General features: G+C 45.3%; 1 protein-coding gene across 1 annotated transcript in view; it reads right to left on the bottom strand.

The window, feature by feature from the left end:
- Nucleotides 1–480: 480 nt before the first annotated feature.
- Nucleotides 481–14,137, bottom strand: part of TYR (tyrosinase) — a 194,640-nt gene continuing 180,983 nt past the window's right edge. Inside the window, exon 5 of the mRNA XM_086933982.1 lies at nt 481–1,135. Coding sequence (XP_086790108.1) covers nt 909–1,135 — 227 coding nt within the window. The 3' untranslated portion in view covers nt 481–908. The remainder of the gene's footprint in view (nt 1,136–14,137) is intronic.

Below are 14,137 nucleotides of genomic sequence, written 5' to 3'. Positions count from 1 at the left end.
CTACTTCTCTGTATTGCTGATCTTTTGACTTTACCAAATGTAGCTGTATGTAGGAGATATGCCATTTCTTACTCACGGGTTGCGGCATGATTTACTTTCTTCTTCAAATTACTTGATTTTTTTGAGTAGTTGTTTATATTTACTTATTTTCCCTCTCTTCTACTTGGAGTAAGTCTGAGACTAAGGCGTTCTGAGTGGCATGTCTACTTTCAAATCAGGATGACCTGGCCTCAGGATTAGCACCCCAAAGATTTTAGATTTAAACATGAGCAGTCAGTAGCTAGACTTGGTCCGACCAGCTTTGGGCTAGGTCGTTTCCTCCAACAAAATATGTAACACCAAGATTTGTCTGGCGTTAATGTGCTAACATCTGTAAGAATTGTATAGAGACAAATACTGTCTTTGCCAATGCTTGTTCCTTATTATACGGTCTACTTGAGAGCAGGCAAAAGCGTCCAAAGAAAACACATAGGTACATGATGTGTTTCCTTCCATACCTTTTTATTTCAATGCCCAAAGGACATGCATTTTCAAGGTACACCAACCACCACTTTACAGATGTGCATCACAGCACAGGATGCATAAAAGGAAGCAGGTCAGCTAAGAAAAGCCTAAAGCTTTTAAAAAATATTTTTTTCAGTTCCATGCAAATTACATTTAGCTAAGCTATATTAGGTAAACATGGGGAAATCATAAAAGGTGGTTGCGATCTAATGTAATGGTCTACACACGAGTGTGTAAAAAGCCGGAAACAAGGACAGTTTTAAAAACCTGCTATCAAATATGCCACAGTACTGTTGCTGCCTCATCTGAAAGTGAGTCCCATAAAAATCAGATCAAGCTCTCCATTTATATTCCCATCCACTTCATGTTTGTAATCCTTTTCGGTGCCAGATTATTGTCGGCTACTACAGCTGTGATTGGTAAGTGCTTTGGTAGTCTTCCGCCTCCATTAGTAAGGGCTGCCTCTCTTCCGGGTTGGTACGTTGCTTCCGCTTCCGGCAGACAAGAGCCACAAGGCTTGCAATCACTGCAGTAATCAACCCACCAACCAAAGCGGCTGCCACAAGCCACTGCCATATCCGACTGGCTTGTTCGAGGTAGGGTTCCAGAAAATCTTGAAAGGTACCAGGAGCTGCAAAGACAAAAGACAGATTTTTATTAACAACCACTGAGGCTTCCGAGGAAACAGAGCTTTATTACCCACATCACCTGGCCTCCGGGCATACATTGCTAATGAGGCTGTCAAGGAAAAGGCCAGGTTGCATTTTCATAGGGGGCCAATTAACTTCAATAACGTCAGTTTGTCAATCGTCATTACTATGTCGATACGAGACTGGTTGTTAAATTGGACTCTGAAAGAAGGTTGCTTCGGTGGTTGCACAAGAACGAACCCACTATTGTATCACAACCAAGCAATTAAGAATGTGTGACAGACATTTCAACATTTTTTCTTGCTTTGACCCTAGCACACAACGTTTCATGAAATCGCAAATTTAAAAGGGCAAATCAGTGACCCTTTGCAAAAGGACTAGCAATTACAGAACTCATTCCCGAACTTCGCTGCTTTGTAAGAATTATGATGTACTTTACGGTCGGCGCCCAAACATTCTAATTTGTGTAAATACATATTTTTCAAAAGGTAACAGTCATTTTGTACTTTACAAAGACATTTTTAAATTGGAAAACAAACAGCGTCTACTAATTGAAATTAATCAGTCACCACAAAACGATACAATGGTTTGGCCTGGCCTTTTTAGAAAATAGTAGGCAAATGTGTAAAAATGGTGAGAATAATAATTATTTTGTGGTGTTTGCATATGCTGCCATGAACACCAAAAAAGCATTAAAATGAGGTAATGCACACATACATGTGGAACAGGTGGTAATACGTTCTGTGAACATCTAGTTGCTAAAACGACAAGGAGTGCAATAGCTTTGTTTGGCAGTGCTTAATTTGAGCCGGTGGTTGTTGGTGTGGGACAGCAACACTCATTTTTGTGGAGCAGCACTTATTTTTCCCTCATTGAATATTATCTGAAAGCATGAGAAGGAAAAGAGGAAAAAACCTGTAAAGGGAAAAGGAGGATTAAGAGAAAGACGGAACAAAATGTCACAAAGGGAGAAAGCAGGAACCTGCAAGAGTGATATAAAAAGGGAAAGTGGTCTGGTAGTGGACTAAAGAGGAATGAGGTGTATTAAAGAGGAATGAGGTGGATTGAAGAGGGCTTAGCCTTCGTATTCAGCGCACCAATATTAAATTGCACTGAATGCGGTCGTTTGAGCCGAGCGTTGGGCACCAGCACTCTTTACTTTACAAATTAAGCACTGTTAAGCAATACGACCTTCTAAGGTAGAGAAGAATACAGTCTCATACAGAATCATTTCTAGACTCTTGACGTTTTGATTTTCTGATGTTGTCTGGGGCCCAAAAGGCGATGAAAAAAGCTAGTCCATATCTATGGTCCCAATACACAGATGTATTCCTTCATTCATACACCAGAGTATACATTTTTATAAATAAAAATTACAACAGCTTTTTAGTGATCTAAAAAATTAAATTACATTTTTTAGCGTAGGTGTCCCAAGATTTTCTAGGAACCCAACGTTGTAGAATGCACAATACCAAAGCTATCTAGTCTTAATTTCACCTCATGCCTCCTTCTCCTCACAATACTTCCAGTCTCTTTATCTCACTCTTGTAGTTTGTTTCTGGCTCAAATGGATCAAAAGATACTAAAAGTTCTGCCAAGTGTGTTGCTACGTAGTGATAGGTTTTAAACATGTTAACCAAGTCACCTTGATAATAGATGGAGGTGAACATTTGTCCAGACAGAGTTAACTTGTAAAAATATAAAAATATTGAAGTTATACTGCAACAAAATGTGCTGCATTATGCTGCATAATTTCGCTTCTATTAAGCACACAAAGGCGATAATTATGCGATAATTATGATGGATTTAGGCCCAGATCTCTGTACTGGGGTGAATGTATGACATTGTTCTGCATTCTGTCCATCAACTGTTGTTTTTGCAATTGTCACCCGAGTGGGATGGGTATGCTCAGACGTGAGTCCCATGCTCTCCACACCACTGGAGTCAAGCTATCCTGGCTGAAGACGGCTGATGGCCAGAAACCGGTCCTAGGATGCTTGATTCCGGTCCAGGAAAGACATGGCTTGGCAGTTCGGGCTGGACTGTTCCCATGAGGCACAGGGTCAAGGCTGATTTGCACATGGCCATGTCTGAACTAGGGTGGTGTGGAGTGCAAAAAAACGATGGATTTAGGCCCAGATCTCTGTACTGGGGTGAATGTATAACATTGTTCTGCATTCTGTCCATCAACTGTTGTTTTTGCGATAATTATGTGTCCATTCGCTTTATTTTAACTTAGCAGCCATGTAAAACCTCAAAGAACTACTTTCCCGATGAACCATCGGGAAAGTAAATGAGAAAAAGGACAAAGCAGTCCAATCTTAATGCCCAAACAGTAACATAGTTCTTCCTTGCTTGAGATTCCCACTCTGTTTTTGCTGCTCCCCAGCCAGCAAGGTCAGGTACAAGGGTCACTCATCGGATCTGAGCCTTTTAGTTGCGTTATTCATTATTATACAATACTTCTTGTGTGTTTGGAATTCAGTTTTTCCTTCCAACAGGTTTGGCTCACAGAAGCGGCTTTTGCTCCTTTCGTGAGCTTGTCTTTCAGTAACAGCGGGCGAGCAGTGAGCAGTAACCCCGCTGACTGCCAGAGGCCGCTAACTATCTTATAGAAACGTGCAGCTCCGCAATCATCCTGTGGGTTATTGCTCATAATGGTTGCAGATTCAGCTGATCCCGGAGCCTCTGCTTAACCCGCTGGGGCCTTGAGTGGTACGCCCTACATCTGTAGGGTCAGTAACATCCTTTGGGGTCTGTCTGTATGTGGCACTCTTAAAGATACGTGAGGTGCTTTTACTGGGACACTCCACCAGCCCCTGCCCAGTTAATGCAAGGGCACATCACACCAGTGGCAGCCTCTGTTGTAGAGGAGCAACAGGTCCAGTACTTTCCCCTGGACGATGACTTTTGCCACAAGGTTGATGCATCTATTCATAAGGTGGGCCCTGAAGCCCTGGCTCTTTACGAGACGGCTTTACAATGACTGATAAACAGCTGCAATGGACCCTTCTTCATGAGAGGATCATGCTGGCCAGTTGGCCACACTTCCTCGGGGGCTGCCAGGTGTGATTTCAGCTAAGGCCAAGTGCAAACACCCAAACTGTTGATCTGGATGCCTTCCATAGGCATAAACGGGTCTTGAAATTCACTATTGCCCAAACAACAGTTAGCACAATGAAAATAATTCCAGTATTATAATTCTTACTGTCCTTGAACAGATGCGGAAGAATGCAGGAAATTCTCCTCAGGGACACTTTTCCAGATTAAGTTCCAACTGCAAAAACAACAGCAAGAGGCAAATCACCCGAATGGGGAATGCCCTTGCTCGGCTTACCAATCCAGGAAAGGCAGAGCCCAAAAATCAGGAATTACAGGCGTGAGAAGTTCTTCTGAGCAAGAGGGCTAACGAAACACTGCTCTCCTCCAACGAAGGTTAAAGTGCACAGCTTCCAACACATGCATGATGGAAGACAACTACAGCTCGAGGCACAAGCATAGGAACTAGAGCACTGATATTCTGCAGCTTTGGCAGCCACCATCTTGAATGGACATAAAATTAGTAGAAGCCAGTTCATGAAATAATCTCTGGAAAAACATCCTTGAATAAGGACGCAGCAACATCCAAAGGAGATACAATGCAAAATTCAGTTTCTTTGGTTTGGGTAAGTAACCTTTAAGACTGGCTATTGTTTGCCTGACATTACCCCTTTCCAAAGAATTGCTCTCCAAAGAAGATTTGTCAGGAAATGTGTAGTGAAAACTTTTTTCTAACATTGGAGCATGCACATTCTGAAAGGGCTCCCAAGATCGATCTTCTGGAACTTAACTCTTCCATTCAATGAGGTAGAATAACTTCCCGTTTTAAAGCTTTGAATCAAGATCCTGCTAATGTCATACTCTAATCCTGAACCCAACATAACTTGATCTGGAGGGGCAGTAAATCTTAAGATAGTATATTTTTTTAAAGTAGAGAAACATGAAATACTGGGTGGATTTTAATCTGAGAGGGCAATCTGAGTTTGACTGTCACAGGTTTCACAATTTTGTCTACTCTGAAAGGTCCTAAATATCTAGGTTGAAACTTTGTTTCCTTTAGATGTAGATGCTGAGTGAATAACCAGACCTTGTCTATTTTAAGAGTAGTTTGCATTTCTTTTTCTGTTTTTGTTTGCATGCTTTCGTTAAAATGCCTTCGCTTTAGGTAAGTGTTCTCTAGCAGATTGGTAAGCCTCTTGGATCCTTTCACTAAAATCATTCACTGCTGGAACTAAATCGGGTGATTTTCCTAATAGGATATTTGGACGTCTGCCAGTGTTCAAATAGACTGGAGAGTAACTAGTGGATGCAGACACAGCATTATACACAAATTCTGCCGTCATGATTAAATCAGGCCACTCTCGTTCTTGGTCTAAAAAATATAAACGAAAGTACTGCTCAACTTCATGGTTTACTCTGTGTTTGGCCATCCGTTTTCGGATGGTTGCTAGTAGAATAGCTTAAATCTATCCCCAGTTTCTTCAAGTATGCCCTCCAGAAGTGTGAAATAAATTGGGTCCCTCAATCAGAAATTACAACCACTGGAATGCCATGTGCCTGGACTATATGTTGAGAGAAGAGTTGAGCAAGTTGGGGAGCACTTTGAGGAGAATAAAACGACTAATTGTAGTGAAGGTATATGAATGAATGAATGAATGAAGTAGGTTTTATCATGCGCAAACTTTGCCCAATGGGCGTCAAGGCTTTTAAATCAAATAATTCAGCTCGCAAATCAAAACCAGCATTCTCTCATTGGTAGGCTTTGGTAACATACCACGTCTTAAGGGCCTTTTTGAACAAATCAATTGAGGGTAGGGTTTTGACCTCAATTGGAAGAGAATTCCAGAGCTTGGGAGCGGCGACAGAAAAAGCTCTCGCTCCCCATCTGACTAGCCTTGTACGGGCACTACCAGTTGAAATAGCCCTGCAGATCGAAGAGATCTGGTTGGAATATAGCGGGTAAGCAGAGACCCAAGTGCATCATCCGTGCCAGCCGCAAGAGCTCTATATGTAAGACATAGAATCTTAAAAGAGACTCTATGCTGAACAGGGAGCCAATGAAGATCTCTCCTAGCAGTCTTGGCTGAAGATGCTAAGGGAAGGGCCAGAACAAAACGCGCTGCAGCATTCTGCACGATTTGCAGTCGATGGATAAGGCCTTTGTTGGACTCCACATACAGGGAGTTGCAATAGTCGAGCCTGGAGCCGACAAGGGCGACTGCAATCTGCTTGCGAGCCTGGAGGGAAAGATAGTTACGGATCCTATTTAGAATCCTGATAACACCCCAGCATGTGGCCACGGTCCTATTTACTTGGAGCGTCATAGAGAGTGAGGTGTCAAAGACCACGCCAAGATTTCTGGCTGATTGGGAGGGAGTGGGGCAGATGCCAAGAGATGAAGGCCACCACTCGCTCGACCAAACATCTTGGTCTTTCCCAAAGACCAAGACCTCCGTCTTGTCCCAGTTTAGCTTTAGGGAATTGATGATCATCCATTCTGCCACATGCTGCATGCATGACCTAAAGCTAATGGCGGATGTATGGACAGAGGAATGAGCCAGTGACACCATGATCTGGGTGTCGTCGGCGTAGGACACCACCTCCGTCCCCTGCGATCTTACTAGTCTAGCAAGGGGGGCCACATAGATGTTAAACAGGGTCGGACTAGGGCCGACCCCTGTGGCACCCCACATTGCAATGACTTGGCAGGGGAGAGGAAGTTTCCAAGCTTTACTCTCTGTTCTCTACCATGGAGAAAGGAGTTAAGAAGATTCAAAGCCGGTCCAGTGACCCCTGCCTCCCTAAGCCGAGATGTTAAAATGGCGGGAGACAGGGTATCAACGGGGCTGTGAGATCTAATAGGACCAGTATCGTAGTTTGGCCACTATCCACTTTGCGTCGGATGTGGTCTGCTACAACAGTGAGTGCGGATTCGGTACTGTGGTACTTTCTGAATCCGTGCTGTGTGTTATCAAGATACTCACTGGTCTCTTTGAAAGTGGAGAGGTGAAAGTTGAGGTGTGCCTCCAATATTTTTGCAGGGGCCGGGAGCAGAGAGATTGGCCTGAAGTTTTTAAGAAGGCCAGAATCCAATGACGTTTTTTTTTAGAAGAGGCTTCACAATCGCCTTCTTCCACACTGATGGAAAAGAACCCTGGACAATAGCCCTATTCATGACTTCCAGCATGGGCGGAAGAATGCTGTTTCTGCACTCCTTCAGTGTTTTTAGAGGTAAAGGATCCATTGGGGAGGAAGATTTAGTCCTATCAAGTAGTAGGTTCAATCCTTCCAAAGACAATAAGGGAAATTGCATAAATAGTTTGGAAGGGCCCTCACCCAAGGTGTCTAAACTGGCTATAGCAGGAGGGATATCCTTATCCAAGGAGTGGCATTGGGCTTCTAAGGTGATGTGAATGTCCGAGATTTTGCTATGAAAGAAGTCAGAGATGTTATTACAAAGATCCTGAGAGCTAACTACAGGATCAGGGAGTTGGAGAGAGCATAGTGAATCAGCAATTTTAAAAAGTTCCCTAGATGAAGTTAGGGAACCCGTAAGATTGGAAAAGTACTCTTGCTTTTCCACTACAACTCTCAGTTTGTAGTCCCGTAGAGCGGACTTATGGGCCTCTCGATCTTTCGGATCCCAGGATTTCCTCCAAATTCTCTCGCTGCTCCTACACCCTTGCCTTAAAAGTCTCAGATGTTCAGAGAACCAGGGTGCAGTGGGTTTCTGTCGAGCCACATATGGAAGGGAGGCGGGGGCAAGCTTTTCCACTGTATTGGTAATAGAGTCTGTGAGTTCTTGAGCTGCCTCATCCGCATCCTTCAAGGAGAAAGACCCCGAGATTCGTAAATGAGAGGCAATGGTGTCAGAGGTAATATTTCTAAAATTTCTCCTAGGAGTAAATGAAGTGGCGGCATGATTAACTAAAGGCAGAGCAGGAAGAGCAAATTCAAGCGGAACTGCAAAATGATCTGACCAGACCAAAGGCGGACCAGTAGATAGTCTGGGATCACTAGAAAATACCCCATCAAGAATATGGCCAGCCATGTGTGTTGGGCTGCTCACCAACTGAACAAGGTCACAAGCTCCGAGTGACTCAGTTAGTGTCAGGGTATCCTTTGAGTGGATTTCCTCGAGATGAAAATTGAAATCACCCAAGATGGAAAGATGGGATTTTCCAAAATAAGGTTCTAGGATTCTGAGTAGACCTGAAGCAAAACTAGCCCTAGAGCCCGGGTGGCCTGTATATGAGTATCCCAGTGAAGGAGACAGATGGAGCAAACAAAATGCAGAAATAGAGTGCCTCAAAGCGATCTCCAGGCATTGATAAAGATTTGACAGTGCAGGAAAAAGAAGATTTAAAAAGAACGGCAATTCCTCCCCCTCTACGCAGAGGTCTATCTTGCCTATGGAGAGAATAGCCATCAGGGATGGCCAAGAGTAGATCGTGACCGGAGGAATCCGAAGCCCAGGTCTCCGTAATGAAGACCCAGTCCGGCTGTCTTTCTTCCACAAATTCGTGGAAGGCAACATTATGCTTGATCAGCGATCGCACATTAATTAGGAAACCAGTTTTAGACGGTGAAACAGAAAGGCATCCCAAGCGCGAATGGGATCTGATAGGACTGGGAACGGGGCAGTGAAAGGGAACCTTACATGTCCTGCATCGCTGGGAATGTAGGATTCCTTCAGGAGAAAAGCGGTGAGAGCATCGCTGCTCTGATGGTCTAAAGGCCAAGAATTACGACATAGAGTATTGCCTAGGTACCTCATGGAGAGGAGGGGGGGTGCCAGCCGAGTCCAGCCCGCCCTATATACAAACACCAAGATGGTGTCCTGACCTCGACTAGAGGTTAAATCTACTATGAGATCCATTGTTATAGTGTGAATAAGGGGCACTCAGAAGAGGTTGGAGTTCACCCTGGGGAGGGGGGAGAGAAGTGCGGGGGGCTTGCCGAATTATTTTCCCTTGCATGCACTTATCTCAAGTTTGTATGTATGGTCTTATATGAGTGTTCATTGCAGGGCACCCAAAATTTCTCTTGATCAAATCTGTGGTTTTCAGGATTCCTTTGTGAGCAGCCAAAGGGTCATCATGAGCAGTCTGTAGAGCTAATTCTTGTAATTCCCGAGTAGGTAAATACAAGGCTTCTTTAAAATAAGGTAAGTTCTCAAAGACCCTTCGGTCTCTGTTTTCTTTTGTTTAATACAAAATTTATTTTTCTGACATTGGCTCTTGTATCTTCTTCTTTATATCCAGAATTTGTAAAGTGCATGCACATTTTTCTGCCAGAACGTAAGTTTTTTTTTGTTTTTCATTGTTCCTATGTTGAGTTTCCATTCTAGACAGGGCTTCAGCTTTACTGTTAGCGGGACCCTGGTCGATAGGTAATTATAAAATTGAAGTCTGCCAAGTACAACACCCATCTCAATTGTCTTTTGTCGGATGACTTAAAAAATTGAAGACTTTTATGGTCTGTGAACACTGACTACATGACAAGCCCCAATCAGATAATGTCACTACTCTGGTAAAGCATCTTTAACAGCCAGCAATTCTTTATCATCAATGAAATATAGTTGGTTTCTGAAGGGGTCAGTTTTCTAGATCGGAAGGAAGGCCCCTGGATGTAGTTGACCGGTATTTGTGTGTCGCTGGGACAAAACACCACCAATGGCCAAAGTCAGAGGCGTCAGCTTCCATATAAAACGGCTGCTCAGGATCAGGATGGAGGAGAATGGGTGCAGTGGTAAATGATTCCTTTAGCAACTGAAAGGCCTCAGTAGATCAGTGAAACTGTACACCTTTCTTTAAAAGTCTAGTAATTGGAGCAATCATCCTGGAAAACTCTTATATGAAACAGTAGAAATTTGCAAAGCCAATTATACCCGGCACTTCTTTCACATTATTGGGAGAAGGCCAATCCAAGATTGCTTAAATTTTGGTACGATCCATAGATATTCCATCAGTAGACACGATGATTCCCAGGAATTCCACTTCTTCCACATTAAAAACTCACTTTTCTAGCACCACATAGAAGTTATTTTCCAATTACTTCTCGCGAATGGCTCTTACAAGTTCCACATGCTCCTTTAGATTCTTAGAAAAGATTAAGATGTCTTCGATGTAGATGTTATTTTTAATTTTCGCCTTCTCCCCTGGTCTTAACTGTGGGCTGCCCCTCACCTGCACTGTAATTTGTGGAATCACCACCGCTGTTTGGCGGGTCCGGGTTACTGGGAGGTTGTGGTGCTCAGCGCCATCTTGGCTTGGGCTAGAAGCGCGAGCGCCATCTTGGAGCGTCCAGGTGACCTGGGACGCCGAGACAACGCTACTTAATGCTCGCTTGCAGAGCGCAGCGGTGACGCGCAGCGGTCGCGCCTTCCCTGCGCCTGAGTCGTGCCAGAGTCCTGCCCGTCTGCACTCGTCAGCGTCTCGGAGGCGTTCGTGTCGGGACTCTAGGCTACGACACATATCCTGCTGGGGCGCACCATTGGTCCTAAGGTATGCGTCAGTCCCCACCCTCCGGGGTGTTTACCTACAGCGCGGATGCTTTGTTATCCCTCCGCGCTCGTCCTTCGGGTTGTAAATGTCTCTTTCCCGGAGGACGTCTTCTGGGAAAAGGCTGTCCTTCGTGCGGCTGGCGCCCAACGGCTTCGCCAACTCCTGTTCTTCCATCTCACACCCAGCACTTTCACTGTGCTCTTTTGAACACCAGGTCCCTGGCTTGCCACTCTACGGACATCTGGAATCTGCTTGCAGACTCCAATATATCATGTCTATTCTTAACTGAGACCTGGTTGGGGGCAGGTTCTGAACCGGATGTTGCCTGCGCCCTTCCGTCTAATTATACCATCTTAAGGAAAGACAGAATTGGGGGTAGAGGAGGAGGAGTTGCCATGATTGTGGATAAGGCCTTGAGTTGTTCCTCCTTTCCTGTGGAGAACATCGCAGGATGTGAAGCTCTAGGCTTTACACTTAGTCTTTCGGCTTCTCAGACATGCACAGGGATTCTTGTGTATAGACCACCCGGGCCAATTGGCTCCTTCATTGAAGATTTGCAGGCGGCTCTCTCCGTACCCTGCATGCGATCAGCACACTGTATGCTGCTGGGCGATCCGAATTTACATATGGATTCGATATCAGACGCCAATGCGTCTAAGCTGCGGGAGATTACTGCTCTCCTGGGGCTTGCCCCTTTTATTGACAGTCCTACCCACGTTAAAGGGCACACGTTAGACTTAATCTTTTCTACGGTGCCGATCGAGGTGTCCTCACCGCTCCCAGTCCTTTGGTCTGACCATTTTTTAATAAAGTTTGTTATCTCATATGAGACTAGGACTAGTCAAAGAACACAGAAGGAGGTGACTCGTCAATCCAGAGCGTTCCATTTAGTGACAGCAGACATGCTATTGGAGGCGCTCTGTCTACACCCGTGCAAATGTACAGGGAACTTAGATACTGATTTGACTTTGGTTCAGAAATGGTTGCAAACAAGATTTGAGGAGCTAGCCCCAGTGAAATCAACTAGAACTGCTCCCTGTCATGATTCTGCTCCTTGGTTTACCTCCACACTACGTAAAATGCGCCAAGAATGTAAAAAGGCAGAAAGACTCTGGCGTCGTAAATACGACCCAGTGGAGAAAATAAAGTACCGTCATGCCATAAAACTGTACCATAAACAAATTTCCGAAGCCAAAAAAGATTACCTTGAGCATAGGATAGATCGGGCGGACAACATGAGTAGGGAACTCTTCAGAATTGTTAAAGAGTTTGTTGATCCTGCCGCAGGTGCCCTCTCACACTCTCATACGAAGAGTGGATTAGGCAGCTTGCTGACTTTTTGTCACAAAAATCAAAACCATTCAGGACTCCTTTCCTCCCGTGGACTCTTCCTTAGTCGCCGATGACTTCGGTAGCAATCGACCAGTACCATCCTTAGAGGCAGAGCCTGGACCCACACTATCGGTCTTTCCGCAGTTGTCTTGTGCAACGTCGCTGGAGCTACTGTCTCTTCAATCTGGCTCACCCCTGGATGCTTGTCCAGCTAAGTGCTTGGGCAGGGTGGCATCGGCAGTAAACAGCTTGTTGAACCCCCTGCTCAATCTGTCTCTGAGCTCCGGAGTGGTGCCTCGGGAATGGAAAAACGCACTCATTCTGCCGCTGATCAAAAAACCTCTGTTAGATCCTTTGCTGCTGGCTAACTATAGACCGATCTCCCTTCTCCCTGCTCTGGCGGAGGTGGTTGAGAAGCATGTTCAGTACACACTTACCACCTATATTGAGAATAACAACATTCTCCATGACTCTCAATCCGGTTTCCGTGCTAATTATAGCACGGAGACAGCCCTCGTTGAGGTGACCGACGCCATCAGGGAGACACTCGATCTAGGGGGCAAGGCTATGTTAGTCATGCTGGATTTGTCGGCGGCTTTCGACACCGTCCCACATGCTGGTCTCCTTTTAAGACTCAGGGAGATTGGACTGCGGGGGACGGTGTTGGATTGGTTTCAATCCTTTCTATCGGACCGCCGACAGGTGATCTGGGCTCCACCGTTCTCCGCTGGAATGCCATCGCTAGAGGTTGGGGTTCCTCAAGGGTCCATTCTGAGCCCCACCATCTTTAACATCTATATGGCCCCTCTGGCGTTGGTAGCGGAGGCTTATGGGGCCCGGGTCATCTCATACGCTGATGACACCCAGCTCCTGTTTACATGCAGCAAAGGAGAGGCTTTTGACGGCGTCAGGATCAAAGACTGTCTGAGTGCAGTCTTTGCGTGGTTTCAGCGGCACAGCCTAAAGTGCAACTCGGATAAGACTGAGTTGCTTTTCTTTGGCTGTGCCCCTGATCCGGGCTGGAAGTCCTGGTGGCCCCAGGACATGTTCCCCCCTGAGAAATCATCTTCCCAAGTGAAAAATCTTGGAGTGGTATTTGATGATGACCTCTCTTTCCGTCCCCACATTATGGGGATATCAGGGAAATGCTTCGGCATCCTTAAGATGCTGAGGAAGTTTCTTCCTTTGCTCTCCATACAGTATCGGAAGACGGTAGTCCAGGCGCTAGTTGGGTCCCGGTTAGATTACGCTAATGCGCTTTTTGCTGGTCTACCCAAGTACCTCCTTGCTAGACTGCAAATCGTCCAAAATTCGGCGGCCAGAGCCGTATTTGGCCTGCCTAGGAGAGCCAGCGCCCAATTGCTTTTAACCAGATTGCACTGGCTACCTATTTCCAAAAGAATCAGATTTAAAATCCTCACGCTGGCCTTCAAAGCCCTTCACTCTGTCGGTCCTAATTATATCAGGAAGCGTACCGCTTTCTATGTGCCGCGGAGGACGTTGCGGTCAGCCAATTCGGCTAAAATGGAGGTGCCTTTCGCCAAACGAGTGCGGATGGGAGGGTGGTCCTTCCAACATGTGGTAGCTCGCCTCTGGAACGAGCTCCCTCTCTCCCTCCGCAAAGCTAAGAGTCTCTTAGCCTTCAGGAAAGAGCTGAAGACCATGCTCTTTTCCGCGTAATCATTGTGACTGTAGTGCTGCTGCCTCTGTGTTTTAGGTTTCAGGTCTCTTTGCCAAAGCGCCGGGACACCCCTTGGGGTAGCCGTGCGCTCTAAAAGTACGGCCTTAACATAACATAACATAACCACAGCGACCCGGTCCAGGATTTCTCCCACACCATAATTTACAAATGTTGGAAGGCGCCTTACATAATCCGTAAGGCATCACCTGGTATTCGTACAGCCCAAATCTGTTGCAGAAAGCAGTCTTCCACTCATCTCCCTCTGCAACAATAATCAAATGGTATGCTCCACGCAGGTCACATTTTGTGTAGACAGTGACAACTTTAACTTGGTCTAGAAGCACTAAGATCAAAGGCAAGGGATACTGGTTCTTTACTTTCACTTGATTCAATGCTCAATAGTTGTTGCAGGTTCTAATTCTTCA

The sequence above is a fragment of the Lissotriton vulgaris genome, chromosome 8, assembly GCF_964263255.1.
Source record: "Lissotriton vulgaris chromosome 8, aLisVul1.2, whole genome shotgun sequence".
Lineage (NCBI taxonomy): Eukaryota > Metazoa > Chordata > Amphibia > Caudata > Salamandridae > Lissotriton > Lissotriton vulgaris.
Note: the sequence above shows the minus strand (reverse complement) of the source record. Positions and strands in the feature narration are given on the sequence as shown.